General features: G+C 34.8%; 2 protein-coding genes across 6 annotated transcripts in view; one reads left to right on the top strand and one right to left on the bottom strand.

Moving 5' to 3' along the window:
• Positions 1-20,880, bottom strand: part of LOC306657486 (nucleoside diphosphate kinase A) — a 162,579-nt gene that overhangs the window by 64,783 nt on the left and 76,916 nt on the right. The window lies entirely within an intron of this gene.
• Positions 1-20,880, top strand: part of SPAG9 (sperm associated antigen 9) — a 128,405-nt gene that overhangs the window by 42,994 nt on the left and 64,531 nt on the right. For 3 of the 5 annotated variants that reach the window (XM_079133540.1, XM_079133542.1, XM_079133541.1), the window contains exons 4-5: positions 5,234-5,328; positions 12,654-12,804. In XM_079133540.1, the coding sequence (XP_078989666.1) occupies positions 5,234-5,328; positions 12,654-12,804 (246 nt within the window). Of the gene's footprint in view, positions 1-5,233; positions 5,329-5,375; positions 6,184-12,653; positions 12,805-20,880 lie in introns of those variants that run through there. The other 2 variants (XM_079133543.1, XM_079133544.1) reach the window with 2 other exon arrangements.

The following is a 20,880-nucleotide window of genomic DNA, read 5'->3' as shown; positions in this document are numbered from 1 at the left end:
GGGGGTTATTTCTAGAAAACATTAAATGTCATGTGGCATTTACCAAACTTCTGCTTTTCTTCTTTTTAAATTTGGAATTAACTTTTCAAGTAGTAAATTAGTATGCCACAGAACAAGTTAGTTATTTAAGGCAGTTCCAATACTTATTTCCTTGGCTGGCTAAGCAAAAACTTACGTGCATGTAGTAGAGAGTATGTGATACTGAGAAGAGAAAATCAATTTGTTACCAGTTTGAAAATGATACATTGGTAAATTATTGGTAAGGAGCTCCGTTGCTTATAATCCAGTATAAGGTACTTTTGTTACATTAAATTCACAATAACCTAAACATTAAAATATGTTAAGTTAAAATGATTCTAAAACAGGTTTTCTGCATGAGTTTTCAGTATTTTAAATAAACAGTTCCAGTACATAATCTCTCCAAAACTAATTAGAAAATGTACTTGAGGGTTTTAAAATATTCTTTTTATCATTCTCTTATCAACCTTTTATACATTGCATTTTTTTGTTTTTATCTCAATGTGAAAATTTTTTTTGTATAAAATGGTCAGTCTAGGATTTACATACCTAAATAAATAGAATTTTCATAGTCTGTGTGGTATTTGTTACACTAAAAAAAAATTATTGTTTTTCCTCATTGAATCCTGTCTGTTCCATGTTTCAGATAATTCTAGTCTCTAACTTTTTTTTACTGATGCTAGAGTTTGAGCCCAGGGCCTTGAACTTAGTAATAAGTACCCGCTTTACCCCTGAGCTACAGTTCCAGCCCTGACTCCAGCCATTAGCTCCCAATTTTCTTTCATTAGTTTGTGTGATTTCTTATCCTGTTTCTAATAGAGACCTACATTGTTTTTTTTTAAGGAACATAAAATCCTACTGCACTCAGTTTCATTTGCTTTGGAATAATGTAGGTGATACTTTTTTGGAAGTGTTAGAATTTCTTCCTGTTAGACCTGACAGGTGAAGTTTTATTATCTTAGTTTTATAGCCACACCCAAAATGTGAAATGTCACAGAATTGATACCCATTGGTTGAGGGAAAAAATTGTCTACAAAGGACTGGAAACCATACATAAAGCTCTGGGAAGATGGGAGCAGGTTACACAGGAAGAAAAAAATACCCACACTTTAATAATATGATATTGGTAGATATTAAGGTTGTTTTTAAAAACATTGGTTGTTAAAAGCCTGTTGTTGATTCTTTATGCCATTCATTTCAGTGCCTGATCATTGTCCTGTGCATAGTATTGTAGTGCTTATCAGTGTTAATAATCACAACTATATTTGGAAGAACATATTTAAATGTCATAGAAAATTGATAATGCCCCCCCCCCTTTTTTTTTAAACTGGAGATTGAACCCAGGGGTTACTCTGCCACTGGGCTACATCCCCCACCTTTTTTTTTTTTTTTTACTTTGAGCCAGGGTCTCATTAAACTGCTGAGGGTCTCACTGAGTTACCTAGGCTGACCTCAAATTTGTGATCCTCCTCCCTTAGTCTCCTAAATTGCTGGGATTACAGGCGCACACTACCACACCTGGCAAATAATGCTTTTAAAAATAATAATGAGGGTTATTAAATTATGATGTATTTGAAGTATGGATAAAGTATGCATTCTTGAAGGGTCAACTGTCAAGTGCAATATTGTCAAGTGCAATATTTAATAAAAGTGAAGATAGGGGCTAGGGAAGTAGCTCAATTGGTAGAGTGCTTGCCTTGTAAGCACAAGGCCCTGGGTTCTATCCCCAGCACCCCCCCCCCCCAAAAAAAAAAAAAGTGAAGATATATTACTGAGAAAAGAGTGACATTGACTTCAAATGAAAAGATGCAATAATTTTTCTGTTGCATGCCTTCAGGGAAGGACAGTTCAGGAATTAAAAATAATTTCAGGAAAATCTTAATTACCAAATCAGAGTTGCACCTGTCCCATAACCAAGGCAGCTTTTCCATGCTGCCTGATAACTCTTTTCAGAGGATCCCCTCCTTAAGTACAAGCAACAACTGCCCTCTGCCCTGATAGGCTTTCTTTGTTCATGCAATACAGATACAGCTGCTTTAAAATTTGGGTCTGTTCTACTCTAGCCTACAAGTTTCTGTGTTTATACATCTATTCTAGAGATGTCCTTCAATTAGCAATTATAAATAGCTCTCCAACTTTTTAAAGAACTAGGTGCCCTTTCAAGGTAAACTCTAGAAATCTTCAGGGAAAGGGAGTCTGGAGGGTTTAACTGTAACCTTTTCACTGTTGCTTCTAAAGAAGGTAACATTTTACAGGCACGAAAGAGTTTAAATAGTACTTTTACCAAACACATTGTTTGCTGCGTAAGGGAAACCTACTATTGCTCTTTTTGTAATGTGAATAACTACTCTTCAATCAAATCAAATTTTCATGCAAATTATTAAATTTACTTAAAAGAAGCAAGCTTTATGGAGAGCATAAAAGGAAAAATAAGGGTTACTGTGAAGCAGTTGGGCCACATTTTTAAATGGAGAGAGAGAGAGAGAGAGAGAGAGAGAGAGAGAGAGAGAGAGAGAGAAACTGTGCTACATCCCAACTCTTAAAAAAAAAAAAAAAAAAAAATTTTTTTTTTTTTTAAATTGTGAGTTGCCCAGGCTGGCTTCCAACTTGCATTCCTCCTGCCTCAGCCTCCCAAGTTGTTTGTATTACAGGGATGTACCATCATGCCTGGCATCTTATTTCTTTTGACCAAACTATCATTCATCTCCATTTTATAGATTAAAGTTTTTCAGAAAGAGACTTAAGTGATTTGTCAAAAATCTCATGCTAATTAGTAACTGGATTTGAAGACAGGTCTGATTCTGTTGCCTGAACTTTTAATAACAGGCTAAACACATCAGACATTTTTCTGTGCTTCGTTGCTTTAAGACATCTCAACAATGCTTAAGAGATTTTTTAGACTGCATATGGAAATATTTAAGACTATTATGTTTACAGGGATCCATGCCACTGGTCTACCAGCATTCATTGCTTTGCTTTTTGGTTGTAGCTAATGCTGAATCAACTTCTGCTGTGAAAGATATCCTGGGGAAAGGGAGTTGGGAAACATCCCAAACCAGGACTTTCCCAGTATACCTTGTTGATAACTCCAACTGTTAGTTCCTGGATTGACTCAGAAATATATATGGTTTAATTTGGATATCTGAGAAAACGGAGATGCAGATGAGATCAGGAGGGATGAGGCTAATGGACCCAACAGTAGAGTATCTAAAGCAGGCCCTGTTTTACTTTTTTATGTCTCTTTTCTATCTGGTAGCACAGGTTTTGCCCTCCTTCTCACTTTTTAAATTTAAAATTTAAATTTTTATGTACAGTTTATTTTTTCTACTCTTTTTGGGCATTTCTAGAATATAATGCATAGTATTTTATTTTAGATGTCAGGAAATGCTTTAGGGTGTGGGGTTTCCTTGTGGGTGTGAGGGAAAAAGGACAATGGGCTCATTGCCTGCCTTGAGAATTAACTAAAAGGGCAGATACGGCATGAGTTCTGTAATGCTTAACTGCTCAGATGACTTGCATCAAACAGACCTGAGATCTGTCCTTAAAGCTAATGACAGAAAACAATTAATTACTATCAACTTGGGCAAGTTGTTTTAATCCATAGTTGGAGTTTATAGAATTGTGGTATTGTGAGGATTAAATGAAAAATGGCCATAAATGTACTGGTTGACATGTAGTTGATACTTAATAAACAATAGCTACCATTTTGTTGTTATTCTTTCTTATTGAGTTCTAATTTATTTAATTGTTAATTTCATTATTTGGACCATTTTGCAATGTCAGACTATCATATCTGCAATTACTTGATCAGTTGTGGCTTAGAATTCAGCATTTTCTAAAATCTAAATCTTTGTTTAAGCATTTAAGGCAATAGAATCAATCTAGAATGAGCTGTTTTGGGGAGAATTTTTTTTCCTGAAAATTCTTTCTGATAAAAGAACAGCTCATTATTTATGACTTACTAATAACAATAGCTGCATTTCTGAAAAATTGTTCTTAAAATGGAAGTAAAGAGAAAATTTGTAAGTTTAAAATTAAAATTATGTAAATTTAAGATAAAAAAAGTTTTCATGTACCATATCCATGTGATTCTATGTCCTTTTTTTTTTTTTTTTTTGGACTAGTCTTAATTGAGGAACATTCTGATTCATTCTTTTATTACATTTGCTTTAATAGAATTACATGTTTTATTTCATGTATCAGAGTTCATCTTCTTATTTGATAATAATTAGCGTCTTAAACAGATTTTGAAAGTTTTGTACCTGCCACGTAGAATTTTCACAATAAAAATAAATGATTGAAGTTTCTTGCCATTTTTCATGTCTTAATTCCAGATTTAGTATCCTGAAAGTGGGAGTATAGATTATCAAGAATCAAATAGATTATTAGAATTTCTTAACAGTTTATGTACTTAACTTGCTGTTTTGTAGTTGGTTTTGCAGTCTTGGGGATTGAACCTAGGGCTTGGCCCTTACTGGACAAGCATTCTGCCATTGAGCTACATCACCAGCCCCAGTTTATGTACTTCATATTCTTGAAGTTTTCACTTCCATATTCAGCTTTTCTATCATCTGGTTCCTTACCTAAGACTTATGGTATTCTGATTTTTCATTTGTAACTATTATCATAGATAATTATATTAAGTAATGAGGCCAGTAAATTAGCAAACAAATGGGGAAATACTTTAGCTTTTTTTTCAACTAAGTGTACAGAACCAGAAATAAATATTTTTGTATTAAATTGCTTCACTAAGTAGAAAATGATTTTTATGTTGTTAATTATTTTTAACATGGAAAAGATCAACATATACATTTCACAGGTTTTTGTTTTGTTTCCCATTTTAGTGAATAGGTTTCTTAAATGCCATCTATTTTTAATTAGCAGTATCTTATCATCTCCTCCCAGTGTCTATATATTAATTCATATTACATCAATATTATTTCACTTAATATCATCACTTATTATTTAAAAATATCTTTTCCTATTAAGCAAGATATTGGCTATTTTTATGGACACTAGCATCTTATATATAGTCATTAGCATATTCCTTTACCATGAAAAAATTTCATTCCTTAATTTTTTTTTTTAACATGGAATTGGGTAACCTGATACATAAGAAAACTATGCAAAAAATGTTTTCCTTGTTATAATACTATGCTTCTATTTCCAGGTGTTAGTCTTAAATTTTGTGATTTTTTTTTCTGTCTTCAAATAGATGATCCATAATTATATGGAACACTTAGAAAGAACAAAACTTCATCAGCTCTCAGGGAGTGATCAACTAGAGTCTGCAGCTCATAGTAGAATTAGGTAAGCTTTGTTATACGTTCTGCCTTGAGAAAAAACAAAATAAATAATCTGATTATTTCTGTGTTTTTGTGTTCTCTAATCCTGGAACAATAGTTAGGCTGATTCAAAAAGCTCTCCACTGTGGTTGGAATGCTATAGGAGAGAATAGCATGGAAAAATAGAAACAGCTTTCACTATTAAAAGGATAAATTATGAGCCACGCTATTATAAGCAGTGTTTGAGGTATTTTGATTGTTTTGGTTCTTGATGGAGATTATGCAGGGTCTAAAATTTCTGATTTGTGAGAATGCTGAAATTTTTAATTTCTCTGGTAAAATTGGACCTTTTTGGCTTGTTTGAAGGGGTTAGCTAGCCATCCGTTTGATGTAGGAGTGTGAATAAATTATGTAGATCTCTGGGCATTGTATCCAATGAGCTAAGCCAGGACTCTGAGTGGAAAGGAAGACAGTTAATAGGCTGGCTGTCGCTCTGGGTTGCTGCATAAATGCTAGGAGCAGCAGCTCTATGGTTATTAGGTGGAGAGAGTGGAATGACGTCATCACTTGGGAGCCGCTGCAGGACCGAGTGGAAAGCTGCTGCTGATGGCATTGTTTTTGTGGCAGCAGCTGAATGACAGATCCTCACTACAAAGATACCCATTTGGCCCCCGTGTAGGCCTCCTGGTTCCGGTGTTTCACCATGCCAGCACAGCGCCATGAGTCCTGGATGCATGCTGCTGTTTGTGTTTGGCTTCGTTGGCGGGGCGGTGGTCATTAATTCTGCTATCTTAGTGTCTCTCTCTGTTTTGCTGCTTGTGCACTTTTCTATTTCTACCGGTGTGCCAGCTCTGACGCAGAACCTGCCAAGGATACTCAGGTACTCCAGTCTCTCTTAGAAGCCCCTGCTTACCTGATTTTTCTTAAATTTTTAGCTCCTCTGGTCTGCTTTGTAACCATTTCTGTTGCAGATTGAAACAATGGAAAATGGCCTGAAGCTAGGATGTCTATTCTTATTTATATTAATTTATAGGTCACCATTTAGGATCACCGAGATTGAAAGGGATTTTCATATTGTACTTATACATAAGTAAAAGGTCAGTGTGGTCTTATTTTAAACAGAATGTTCAGAGTAAAGGGAGAGCAAGAGTAAAGCACTGGCCCAAGTTTATACAACCTCTGGATTTAGCTTCTGAATTTAGGGGCAGATATCTTTTATGCTGGTTCTTGTAAACGATTACACACAGGCCGTACTTTATTTCATTTCAATTATCCTTTTATTGATGAAGGTTCAGGTATAATTTTTATAATTTTTAATAACAGCTTTTTCCTCAAATATATATATATTTTTAAATTAAAAGAATTTTAGAGCATTGAATGCATTTCTCCTATTATTTACACATCAAAGTTGTGAAAGCTTTACAAAGCCTATTCACTATTGTTTTGTCAGATGTCGCCCTTTCTTCTCTTTGTAGTCCTGGGTGACAAATATCCATGCATGCTTGTGGGGGTAGTCATTAATCTCTATAGCTTTGTTGCTGCTCACTCTACTTGCAGCCTGTAAGAGCCATCTTCTACATCTTAGAGGTTTAAGGTTTTCATTTCTTTTATTTTTTTAATTTATCAAACTCCAGAAGTATTTAATTTGCTCGAATTTATGCTTTGGGAATGGTTTTAAGTGAAAGTTCATTGTGTATAGTTTTTTTGATTATTGTGTAAATGGCTACAAATATATTTAAGTCCTAATGGGGAATTTAGACAAATAAAGAATTAGTTAGCTCTTGTCAGTGTTCCTTTTTATTCATAGACTAGTTTATATTCTATTTTAGTTTAAGGCCCAGAAATTAGTTGGCCTAATACTAGATACATAGTCACTTGTTTTCTTTCCTGATGTATAAAAAATATGAACTAGTCTTATTACATGTGTATACATGGTCATTTACTTTCTTTTCTGATTTACAAAAATTAGGAACAATCATTACTTGTGTATATATTATTACATAAAAGATTTATATATATGTGTATGTATATTTAGGTTTTGAGGAAATTAATACCAGGACCACAGAAAATGTACAATATTAAAATAAACCTGGTGCTAAGGAGCTGTCTTAGTCTTAGCTTCCATTTGAGACAGCCGTGCCATGCAGTGGTGAGAGGCTTTGGAGTTGGGCTGCCTGGGTACAAATTGCTCTGCCTCACGTGACCAGTCTTGGACCTTTGGCAGTTTGCTTAATTTCTAGGTGCCTGAGTTTCCTCCTCTGAAGGTACTTACCTCATTAGGTGGTTTTAAAAACTGAGTGAGATTATTATTTTGTTTTTAATTATAGTTGCGAGATATGTAGTAAACTAATATCAAATTACATATATATATATCCCATTTTTTAATAGAACTGTTAAAACTCCAGCTGTTTTATTTATTTAAAAGAAAACCCTCATGATTAAATTTTAAAAGCTGCATGGCACAAAAACTGCTATTGATTTGACTAAAGATGGCAGTCTTCAATATTAAGGTTACATTGTCACAAAGTAGGTAGCACCAAGTAGGAAGTTTCAAGGGAAGAGGCACACCAGATGTGAAGTTCATAGACCTGACTTTTAATATCAACACTGCTAGCTTAATACTACCCAGAGCATCATTTTTTTCTATTCCGTAAATTAGAAAAGCAATCCCTATTTTCTAGTAAGGATTAAATGAGATAATGTAAATAAATCATTTAAGTTCAGTACCCGCCACATGATAGGTGTTCAAAAAATTTAAACTTTTTTTTAATGCCTTTTATCTACAAAGTAGATTTTATTAGATTAGTTGTATTAAATGAGTATTACCAAAAAACTATTTCAAAAACATTTTTAAAAATTATTTATAAACCTAAGCTAACATTTAGCCAGGCATCATGTCACATGCCTGTAATCCCAGCAATTTGGGAGACTGAGGTAGAAGGATCAAAAGTTAGAGGCCAAAATGATATTGTTATATTGTGCGCATAAAGGAATATGTAACAACAAATCCCATCATTATGTACAACTATAATGCACCAATAAAAAAATGTAGAAAGAAAAGAAAGTTTGAGGCCAGTCTGGGCAATTTAAGGATTCCCTCAGCAACTTAGACCTCCCTTAAAATAAAAAAGACTGGGGATGTAGCTCAGTGATAAAGCACCCTGGGTTTAATCCCCAGTACCAAAAAACAAAACCATAAAAGCTAACATTTAAATAACCATCTCAAAAATGAATATATGGAAATAAAGCAGTTGTAAAAAAAGAGAAATGCAAATCAAAAAACCACTCTTAAGATTTAATCTCACTCCAGTCAGAATGGCTAGTATCAAGAATACAAGCAACACAACAACAACAACAACAACAACAACAAAAGAATACAAGCAACAATAAATGTTGGTGAGGATGTGGGGGAAAAGGTACACTCATACATTTCTGGTGGGACTGCAAATTGGTGCAGCCACTCTAGGAAGCATTATGGAGATTCCTCAGAAAACTTGGAATGGAACCACCATTTAACCCAGCTATCCCATTCCTCAGTTTATACCCAAAGGACTTAAAATCTGCATATTGCAGTGCTGCAGCCACATCGATGTTTACAGCAGCTCAATTCATGATAGCAAAACTATGGAACCAACCTAGATGCCTTCAATAGATGAATGGATAAAGAAAATGTGGCACATATACACAATGGAATATTACTCGGCCTTAAAGAAGAATGAAATTATGGCATTTGCAGGCAAATGGATGGAACTGGAGAATATCATGCTAAGCGAAATAAGCCAATCCCAAAAAACCAAAGATGGAATGTTTTGTCTGATATGTGAATGCTAATTCACAACAACGGGGGGACAGGCAGTAGGGAAGAAAAGAGTTACTTTAGATTAGGTAGAGGGGAGTAAAGGGAGAGGAAGGGGTATGGGGCTAGAAAGGATGGTAGAGTGAAACAGACATTATTACCTCATGTACATATGTGACTGCATGACCCATGTAATCCTACAATATGTACAATCAGAAAAATGAGACATTACACTCCATTTATGTATGCTTTATCGAAGTGCATAAATGCATTCTACTGTCATTTATAACTAATTAGGACAAATAAAAAAATTTAAAAAGCATATAGTAAGGATTCTGATAGTTGATGGTGCTTTTGTTTCTCTTAGACAGTAGTATTATTAGACAGTGACAACAGATGTTTCAATGCGGAGGTGTAAATCTGCCACTTGGTATTTTTCCACATGTATCCCATTCTTTGGTTGAGTTTCTTCTGTGAATTTTACTGAAGCATTTAATACATAGACTAGCAAACACACATATACCAGCATAATACAGGACTAATAGTTACCTTTTAGGATTTCTTTTCAAAAGTAGGATTCTAATGAACTTGCATGTTTACATGGTTCATAGTTACATAGTTCCCTCCCCTCAACTCTTGTGTAGTTTCTCAGTGAAGTAAGGAGAGGAATATGTATTAATATTATTTTTCCAGAGTTGGAGCATTGTAACCCAGAGCATCCTTGACCCTCTTGACAGATTGCTCTCAGTCTCTGAAAAGTCATCTTTCTATAGAGCAGTTTCTGAATGACTGATAAAAGCAAAACTAAAGAGGTAGGAATTTACCTGCATTTTGGATTGTAGTTTTAATAAGAAAGTACAAATTGGATTCATAAAAGATTCCCTTCCCCAGTAGTTATATACTTTTTCAGTATTTGATGTATTTGAAAATGAATTGTTGACTTTCATTTAGGAAGATAATTCTGATGAATGATTTGTTTTGGTTTTTGTTAGCAATGTGATGAATTTGCATGAGGTCTTTATGACCACTTGTATTGTCTTTGCATCCTGGGCTAGAGAGCTTTCCTTTAGACTCAACTGGACTCAGTTCCCACTTTTTATGTAGGCATTAAGTTATGTTAGAGAATAAATAAAGGTCCAACTAGTATTTCTTCGATACTTTTATTTTCTCTTCTCAAAATATGTTCCCCAGAATTGGGAATAAGCATCAAGTTGACAACTTTTCATTTTGTCAGGTATGAACATAAAAAAAAAAAAAATCTAGCTACCCACACTGGTAACCATCATGTAATGAAAGAAAGTGCATTTTCAGATCAAAGAAGCAGAAAAGATGTAGTTTAAATAAGGGTCATTCTCCAAAAAGAACAAGTTCTCTGTGTTACATGAAAATGTGTGCATGTATGGTATGTGCTATATTACCATTTAGGAATAATAAATAATGCCTCTTTTTGTTGTTGACTTTTGAAAACTTTGTTGCTGACCAACTTCTGAGAATAACCAGAGTAACCAGAGTAACTGATTTTAATCTTTGTTATTTGGTTGGTCTGGCAGCTTTTAGTTACAAACTTAGATTTGGTATTAAAATCTAATCTCTTATTGTGCTATTTACCTGTATTTGAATTATTTTCCCAGATAAAATAGGAAAAAAATATTACAAGTATAAAGAAGTGATGAATAATGAACTCTGATAGGGGAAAGTTCTATCTTTTAATTTATTGTTATTTCCTTGTGCATACAACATTGATAAAATGCAATCTCTCAACCCTTTGCTTCTCTTAATCTTTAAGAAGGCATTCTGAAGCTGGGTGTGGAGGCTGTTATCCCAGTGACTAGGGAGACTGAGGCTAGAGGATCTCAAGTTGGAGGTCAGCCTAGGCAACTTAGAGAGACCCTGTCTCAACATAAACGAAATAAAAAGGACTGGGGATGTAGTGGTAAAGTGCCTCTGAGTTCAATCCCCAGTACTGCAAAAAAGAAGAATGAAAGAAAAAAAAAAAAAAAGGCAGCATTCTGACATACCTTTTATAGTAAGTAAGGGCAGGTTTCAAAACTAACTTAAATTTCATGGTATAAAAATGAACTTACAAAATAAAAGACTTACTTAGTCAAGTGGAATGTTCTAACTTATCTATTTTTCTTTCTTTTATTTATTTATTTTGGTACTGGGGATTGAACCCAGGAGTGCTTAGCCACAGAACCACATCCTCAGAACTTTTTTATTTTTTATTTTGAAACAGTCTTGCTAAGTTGCTTAGGGCCTTGCTGAATTGCTGATTCTGGCTTTGAACTTGCAATCCTCCTTCCTTAGCCTTCTGAGTTGCTGGTATTACAGGTACAGCTGTGTGCTACCATGCCCAGCTCTTATTTTCTTACTAGTAGAGGTAGGGGTTCTGGGAGGCACCAAACCTTTACTGTCTCATTCTTTTCCAATTTTCACATTTTTAAATTAACAACTCAGGATGACCTGTTGGTAGGCTTGTTTCCACCTTCTAAAAGCACTTTCATTTGGAACCCTTTGTATATTAACACACGACGTGTTTCTTGTTGAAATTCTATTACAAGTACAATTCCTGTTTACTAAACTTTTCCATAGAGCATTGGAAAGTTAAGGTTTCTTTTACAGAATTTTTTGGGCTCCTTGTTTGGAAAAAAAATTGACAATAGTTTTGTTTTGTTTTTTCCTTCTTTTTCTTATGTACTATGCCTATAAGAAATTTGTATAGTGATCTGTGAAAGAATAGGACTTTCCACCAGGTTTGGTGGCTCATGTCTGTAATCCTACTACTTGGGGGACTGAGGCAGGAGAATCACGAGTTCAAAGCCAGCCTCGAAAAAGCAAGGTGCTAAGCAACTCACAGAGACCCTGTCTCTAGATGAAATACAAAATAGGACTGGGAATGTGGCTCAGAGGTCCAGTGCCCCTGAGTTCAATCCCTTGTACCCGCCCCCGCAAGAAAAGGGATTAGGGATGTAGCTCAGTGGTAGAGTGACCCTGAGTTTAAAAATAATTAATGAAGGACAAACTTTTGTACTTCAGGGGGTTAAAAATCATTTGAGTTCTCACTAGCTAAGATTCAAATAATATAATGATTTTCCTCTAGACAGAAAAGGCATACCTTGAAGAGGTTTCTGTAAACATGCAGAGATTAGTGTGAGGATCTGGGAAATCTAGGTGCAGGACTTGGGCTCACTTCCAAAGGAGGCTGTGCAACCTCCTATGGCTACTCAAAGCATGATTAAAAACTCAGTAGCTCTTCTTAATGGCACATCACACCAGACCAGGCCACCAACTGCTTTCTGGGCAAGAATCTTATCAGTAACATGTAAGATTTAAATCTAAACAATTTCTTGACACTCTTCTTAGTTAATTTTTGAGAGTTAATTTAAACTTCTGAAACTGTCCTTTCTCCTTGGTGGGTCTTTCTGTTCAAAAGGGCAGACAGTATCCTTTAAGAGGGTCAGTCCCAAAGCAGTGACAACCCAGGTTTATGACTTATAGTCATGATCAATAAAAGTAAATGGTTTCTAATTTTTTTTCTTCCCCTTTCCAAATAGAAAAGAACGCCCTATATCATTAGGGATTTTTCCATTACCTGCTGGAGATGGATTGCTTACACCTGACACTCAGAAAGGAGGGGAGACCCCAGGATCAGAGCAATGGAAATTTCAAGAATTAAGTCAACCACGTTCTCATACCAGTCTGAAGGTAAACTTTATTTTGTGGAAATTGTCAGTTTACATTGTATAAGCTTTTTATTCATATAGAAACATCAAACAACCAAAGCACGATAAAACATAATAGTTTGTATATATTTTAGTTTGTAAAATTGATGCCTTTTTTTAAAAGTTAGAAATAAACTCTTTCCAGAGGTGTTTTCTATCATCCTATTTCAAGTTACATAGGAAAACAAGCTCAAGCATTGTTACATCTTGATTAGTAGTGACAAAAATTAATTTCTATTTGATTTAGGCTACATAATATGAATTTAGGTGGGATGTATTTTAGAATTAAAAATCATTGCCACATGAAATCCTTGGTTCACTGGTAAAAACCTCATAATTTAGTAGGGTTTCATTTTAAAAACAAAACAAGGGCCAAGGATGTAACTCAGTGGTAGAACACTTACCTAACATGCTCAAGGCCCTGTTCACCATAAGAAAAGAAAAGATGCAAAAACAAACCACTGTTAACTTTCTCAGAACCATAAAGTGATATACAAAAGTGCATTGTAACTGGGCTGATGGTGACAACTGTAATATCAGCTACTCAGGAGGCTGAGTCAAGAGAATAACTTGAGCCCAGGAGTTTGAGACCAGCCTGGGCTGTATAATGAGACCCTGTTTCAAAACACAAATAAAAATTTTAAGTTAGATTCTATATTTTATAAAATAAAATGTTTATGAAGGGAATATTGATTGTAAAAATGCCTTGTTACATTGTATAATCTACTCTGTCATAATACAAACAGGCCCACTTGCTTTGAATACAAATGAATTAGTTGTATCTAATTTCCTTTTCATGCTGTTTTTCTCTCCATAATCCTTATCATGACATAAGTACTGAAAGATATCACTTACTATGTTCTGAAATACTGTCATTTACTTATTTATCCTTCTGCACCCCTGCAACTGGGGATTGAACCCAGGGCCTCATGCATACTATGCAAACACCCTACCACTGAGCCACACCCGCCCCAGCCCTTTTTATTTTATTTTTTGAGATAGGGTTTTGCTAAGTTCCCAAGGTTGGCCTTGAACTTGTGAGCTTCAGTGCCTCAGCCTGCTTACTAGCGGGGAGTACTGGTATGTATCACTGCTCCCCAGCATTGTTTACCTTGCTTTTTTCTCTCCACTGAGAACATAAATTTCAGGGGGTTTATTTACTGCTGTATCCCTAGCACTTGGAAAAGTGTGTAGCACATTATAGACAATATTTAAATGTCTACTGAGAACATATTTTTCAAGTGAATTATTTATTTTAAATGTTAGAAAGTATCCATTGGGATAATATAAACGGTTTTTCTCTCAGCTTCAGTTGGTAGAGACATTCAGAATAATGCTGTTGACCTTTGAAATGTTCTTAAAACAGTAAGCACTTACCAAATATTTGATAGCTCTTGTCCCACTGAAAAGTATTTTCAACATTAAGGTTTACCCCATTTTTCCCTCTTCTTGCTCAATTTGTTAGAAGCCAATCATGTTCAATATTACTCCACTGTGAAAACACTAGGACACTCTCAGTCTTTACTCCCACAGCCACGCTGGCTTTTTTTAGCTTGCCTGTAGGTTTAATAGATCTTCAAAACACCCATCGCCTACTTGCCATGTCCCCTTTCCCAAAACAAAATTAAGTAGGAGGGATACTTTTAGTACATCAAAAATGTATACCATCTGCTAACTATTTTAATTACTATGCAAAAGTGCAATGTAAGAGATTATTATAATTCTCTTATTTAATCCAGTGACATACTATGGCAGAAGTTTACTGGCAAGTTATAAACCAATTAAACAGATATGGACTTAAGCATAGATTTTGTGTCCTCCCTGGAAATACCAAGGCCACGAATTTCTTAAATAAGATCCTGTCATTCTGTCCCTGATTTGGTCATGCAACCACTAAATGAGATAAAGGCTCAATAGTTAACAGTACATTGTAAAATGGCATGAGCCCAGTTTGCAAAGTGTGCCTATTAATAATTAGGACCTATTTTATTATTCACCTAAACCTGGTTATTAATCAAATGTTTTTCTCTAACTTTACAAAGGCCTAGAAGTCAAGCACTGAATTTACTCATGGACCCATCCCACGCATGTCATATACCCTGTCATTTTGGCTTCCATATGATACAGGAATTGAACTAGACTATCTCTAATTTAAACTATCCTGCTATTCTCATTTCTCCTGAGAACTTTGGGAATGAACTAGCTATATTTGGGGCATTAAAATAAATTTAAAAACAATTAAAAGTTAAAATTACAATAAACATTAATTTTACTAGCACTGTTTTTCTGTAAAGTATGTTTAAGGTGAAAATATTCTGTAATAAAGCCACATGATGGGTTATAGTCAAGGAAATGGAGAACAAAATGTTAGAAAATGTTGTGGAGGAAAAAAGCCAGTAAAGGAGATTGTAAAGTTATGGACTATCTTTGTTCCTATATTGAAATTTCCCATTGCATGAGCCTTGTGGTTAGTGAGTTCATAAATATTCAGTGGGTTTTCCAGGAATGATGCCTAGAAAGTGTACACGTTCTTAAAAAGAATTTGTAGGTATTTCTTGATTTATCGCATTCTTGTGGAAATTAACAAACAAGTAAACAAATTAATAATAGTATTGCAAGTGTTGTTAAGCGCTATTAAGAAAGAAAGGTAAGCTAGAGAGTAATCAGTAGGGAAAGGTGCTTGCTTCAGGGTGATGGCATGGGGATGTGCAGGTACATGGGAAGGTCTGAAGTAATAAGTGTGTGAGGAAGATGAGAGAGCAACTGTAAAGGCCCTGGACTGGAGGCATTCGTGCCTGTTTGAAGTTTGGTGTATTTTTCTTTGTCTGGTTCTTCTCAGATTTTTGAGCCCTATCTCCTGCACTAACATCCCTTTTGTCAAGGTTTACAAAAACATCTTTTTTCCAAATCTAGTAGAAGATTCTCAGGCCTCCCCTTGTCTTTTAGCAGCATTTGAATATATTAAACTTCTAATGCCTCTTCCAGTTTACTTTCAGGATACAACCACCCCCTCATTCTCACATTGATCTTTTTTTCTTGCCCCTTTCGCCCTGCTGGTTTCACTTCTCCTCTTGGTCTTCTAAATGTTAGAATACCACAGTGTACAAAACTTAGCCCATCTCTTAATCTAGGTAGGTCAAGTTCCATGTCTGTTATGTCATCTACACATGGGTGTTCACAAATTTGAATCTCCAACCTTGACTCCTCCCTGAACTCCAGACTGCTTTCAATACTTTTATTCCTAGTTTACCTACCAGGAGAAATACCTTCTTTCAAGGCCAGCTTACATGAAGCTCACTTGACTCCCTATTGATAATTCTCAAATTGAGCTTAGAGATCAGTTCAAAGCAAAAAGAAAAGAGTTTTTTATATATTGTATCATTAAAAGAAATTTCTTATGGGGGACTTGTGGTAGAATAGGTAAAAGGAAATCAAATGAACAAATTTATTCTTTTTTAAAATTTTTTATTGTAAACAAATGGGGTACAACTTGTTTCTCTGGTTGTACATGAAGTAGAGGCGTACCATTTGTGTGTAATCATACATTTACATAGGGCAATGCTGTTTGATTTATTCTGTTTTTTCCGCCCCCCTACCCCCTCACCTCTCTTTTCCCTCTATACACTCACTCCTTCCTCCATTCTTGTCTCCCTCCCACCCCCCCCATTATGTATCATCATCTGCTTATCAGTGAGATCATTTGTCCTTTGGTTTTTTGAGATTGACTTATCTCACTTAGCATGATATTCTCCAATTTCATCCATTTGCCTGCAAATGCCATAATTTTATTATTCTTTATGGCTGAGTAATATTCCATTGTATATATATATATATATATATATATATATATATATATATATATTCCACAGTTTCTTTATCCATTCATCAATAGAAGGGCATCTAGGTTGGTTCCACAATCTGGCTATTGTGAATTGAGCAGCTATGAACATTGATGTGGCTGTATCACTGTAGTAACAAATTTGTTCTTAAAGTGTTATAAAAGTGCTAAGGATGCGGATGGGCAAAAAAATTGTTAGGATGAGTTTTTTTAATGGAACTGAATCATATTTATGAATAAGATGCCAATAAGGAAGAAATTAGAGAACAAAAGGTCAAACGAAACCAAGGAAATCCTGAAGTAGTATAGGAACTTGCCTTGCAAGATATTAAAACTTACTGTAAAGCTCTAATGATGTAGTATTGCTTTATTTTGCCTTACCCTTTCCTTTCTGCACAATTCAGTCCTAAAGCCACTAGATAGTACAGAGCAAGGTTGGTGTCTGTAGGGTGAGGCAGGGTGGAGGAAGTATCATAATGCAAGCAAGGTTAGGAGGATTTCCATGTGGGGCCCAGCAGTTCAAAGGACACCCCTGCAGGGGGGTAGCCTGACTTGGGGGTGTGAGAGCCTGAGCATGATGAAAGAATCTACCCAAGCAGAATTGCCAGGCAGAGGGCTGCAGAATCTGAGCAAGTGAGGAAAGCAGCATCTGTATGTGTATATGTGTATGTGACTGGGGAGTGGGGGTGGCGCTTGAATGGAGAAAAGGGTGCTCAGGAAGAGCAGGGCCTTGCCAGGGGTTGTAGTGATAGATCCTAAGAAACTTCATCCCTGGCAGTCAGGGATAAGAGAATGGAAGGAGTTGTCATCAGGTCAGTTGTATACAGAAGTCAAGCAGAATGCAATTGAATTTGTACATTTTCAGGTATAGGTTTGAACAGTTTGAGTTGCAGGACCAGTAACAGGAATGAATGTGATTCGTAAAAGGAGGAGATGGCAAGTATAGCCTGCTCAAGAAAGGTGGTTGTGGTGGTAGGAGAAAGGATAACTTAAGGCGGAACTGGAGGTTTGCATGGTACAGGGTAGAGAATGGGAGTGCTGGCTTATTTGTGTGCCTAGAAGAGTTCAATTGCGGGAGAAATTCAAGACAAGAGTAAAGAAAGACCATTGGAACTTGAGAATCTTAGAAGATAAGCAGGGGAAAGGCATTACTTATGCCCAACTGTGGTTCATATGTATATAGAATGGAACACCTTTGTTTTCCCTAGTCTTTGCTATCGCAAACAATGTTGTAGTAAAAAGTATGAAAGTTATATGAATGGGATAATACATATGTGTACACCCACACAGGTATACATTCTCCAAAAAAGTAATATTTTTTTTTGAAGAGTATCCTGGATTGTTGATTATTAGTAGAATGTGAATTTTAGAACTGAGGGCAAAATTTTAGCTAATTAAAAAGCAATTAGATTGGTACTTACTTACAAAACTTTTAAAGGGTTCTTTTAAAGACATATGACTTAAAATACTTTGATAGAACTACTGTGAGAAACCCTTGTTAGCAGAGTTTGGTATGTAAAGCCAGTAGTCAATGTGTGCTGCATTCTTCAGAGGATGTGCTTAGCATACAGAACAGGAAATGTCTACACAGAGCCAGCATTCTTACTGAAAAGAATTTTCCATCCTCCTCCATTTGTGATTAAGTTCTAAAATTGTTCCTGTGTCTTTGGTTTTCACAAACTTGAATCTTTACAGTAGTTGAACCATTTTTTCCTGTTTTCTGATACTAAAGATTCCTATTATAATATGCATGTATAATTCTAAATTTTAAAATAGTTTAAAGTTTTTAAAAATCTTTTCTTTAAAAATAATTTTAGATTTACAGAAAAGTTGCAAAAATTGTAGAATTCCCATAGACCTTTTACCCAGCTTCTCTAAATGAAAACTATAGTACAATTTTCAATATTAAGAAAGTAATATTGGTATGATGCTATTAGCTAAGCTATAGATTCGTGTTAGAGTTTCACTAGTTTTTTCCACTTATTGCCCTTTTTCTGTTCCAGCATCTAATCTAGAATCCCATGTTTCTTTTAGTTGTCAAAGCTCAATTTTGGTGACATGTGACAATTCTTTGTCTTTTCTTCTTTCATGACCCTGAGATTTTTTTTGAAGAATATTGGTTAATTATTTTGTAGAATGTCTTTCCACTGGGTTTCTCTGATGATTTCTCAAGATCAGATTGAAGTTATACAGTTTCAGTTTTTGTGTGTTTGTTTTGTTTTGGCAAGAATAACATAGACACCATATGCCTTTTTAAATGAATCATATTAGGAGGTAAATTCTATAACATCAATGTCAATATGTCTTATTGGTGGTAATGTTAACTTTGGTCGCTCCATTCAACCAATTTGTTGAATTTCTCCATTGTGAAGTAAATATTTTCCATTTATAATTGAATAATATTTTAGTGGATATACTTTGAGACTACAAATTTTGTTTCTTCTCAAAATTTCAACCACTGATGTTAGCATCCATCAGTAGATCTTGTCTACCATAATTATTTGTAAAATATTACAAATGTTTGTTTGTTTTCTTCATCCTACATGTATTAATTGGTAGTCTTCTGTAAGAAGATGCTATCCTCTTCATTCTCTCTCTTCTTCCTTAAGTTTGGACTTAGTGGATATATTTTTTTATTTTGTGAACTAGACAATCTTATCATTTATTTGGTTTCTCAAATAATTCCAGCTTTGGACATTGGGAGTTCTTTCAGGTTTGTTTCTTTAGTCTTTCAATATATCCCATTCTTTTCTTTTTTTTTTAATATATATATATATATTTTTTTTTTTTTTTTTTGGTAGATGGATACAGTACTTTCCATTTATTTATTTTTATGTGGTGCTGAGGAGCGAACCACTTCCTAGGCAAGCGCTCTACCACTGAGCTCCAACCCCAGCTCCCTATTCTTTTTTGAATACTTTTTTTCTCCCTTACAGGCACCGTAAGATGCTCTAGGCTCTTGTTATTTTCCCCACCTCAGCTCTACAGTCAACCTCTTCTCCAGTGTCCCCAACGTTCCAATGTTTATTAAAGAATGGTATTTAGAAACCAGGATCTAGGCACTTAGTGTGCTTATTTCTTGGAATGTGATTGCATCTGAGCCCTTTTTTTTTGTTTGTTGCTCATGTTGGATTTTTCCATTAGTTTATAACCCTGTATTATCTCCTTTTAGGTGTTTATACTAGTGTTTATAAGAGGGTAAAATAAAATAATTTTAAGAAAAAAATGGATTATATCTTATGTCTTACAATATTTCATACTACTTTTACTTGTGAGAGTGGATAAGGAATTTGTTCTGTAATCTCAATATTTGTTAATGACTTCTTTCCTGACATATATTCTCATTTGATAACTTCAGGAGCCATCCATAGCTAATCCTTACAGTTTGAAGGGAAAAAAAGTATAAAGATTTAGTCCTTTTGATTATTTTGTATTTTCTGTCCTCTTAAACTTTTATTTGGAGGAAGTAAAATGGAATTAGTTCTTTACCAGTAGATGTTTATAAGTAAGTTTTATTGCATATTTTTTGTGCTTATGTAGACAAGATGCTTACATATATTGAGAGTAAAAGTTAATAAAAATCTAAATAAGATATTGGCCAAATTATATTGTGTGCATGTACAAATATGTAACAATCCCATCAATATCTACAACTGTAATGTACCACAGTAGAAATGAGGGGAAAAAAAATTGAAATAAGCAACACTTTGAAAATGATAATGTTAAAAGCTTATATTTTGAATGTGGCATTTTTTTGAAGTAATTGGAACATAGGTATTTATTGAATACTTATTAATATTTAATATTTGGAATAAGAAAAGTTATTTTAAATATTTCTTGTTGAAGAAAAACTACTGTGCTTTTTCACGTCCAAAAATATTTACTGGGCTGGGGAGGTAGCTCATTGGCAAAGTGGTCACCTACCATGCATCAGGCCTTGGGTTCCATCCTTAGCAACATACACACTGTACGGTTTATTTACTCTCTCTCTCAGATGTCATTGACTGGAAATGTTATTGAGGTATTCAAAGTCAAATATTTTACAAAGCAGAATTAATTTGTTTTAAAAAGTTGTATTAATTCACTTTATAGTTTTCAGTAATACTGAAGGACATAAAGTAAAAAATGGGAAGTTTCTCCAGTTCTTCCCCCAGTCATTGTAAATAGTCAGTGTATCCTTCAGACCTTATTCTTCACAGGTGCACATAGTTAACATACTCA

This window comes from Sciurus vulgaris (genome assembly GCF_902686455.1).
Source record: "Sciurus vulgaris genome assembly, chromosome: 3".
Taxonomy (NCBI): domain Eukaryota; kingdom Metazoa; phylum Chordata; class Mammalia; order Rodentia; family Sciuridae; genus Sciurus; species Sciurus vulgaris.
Note: the sequence above shows the minus strand (reverse complement) of the source record. Positions and strands in the feature narration are given on the sequence as shown.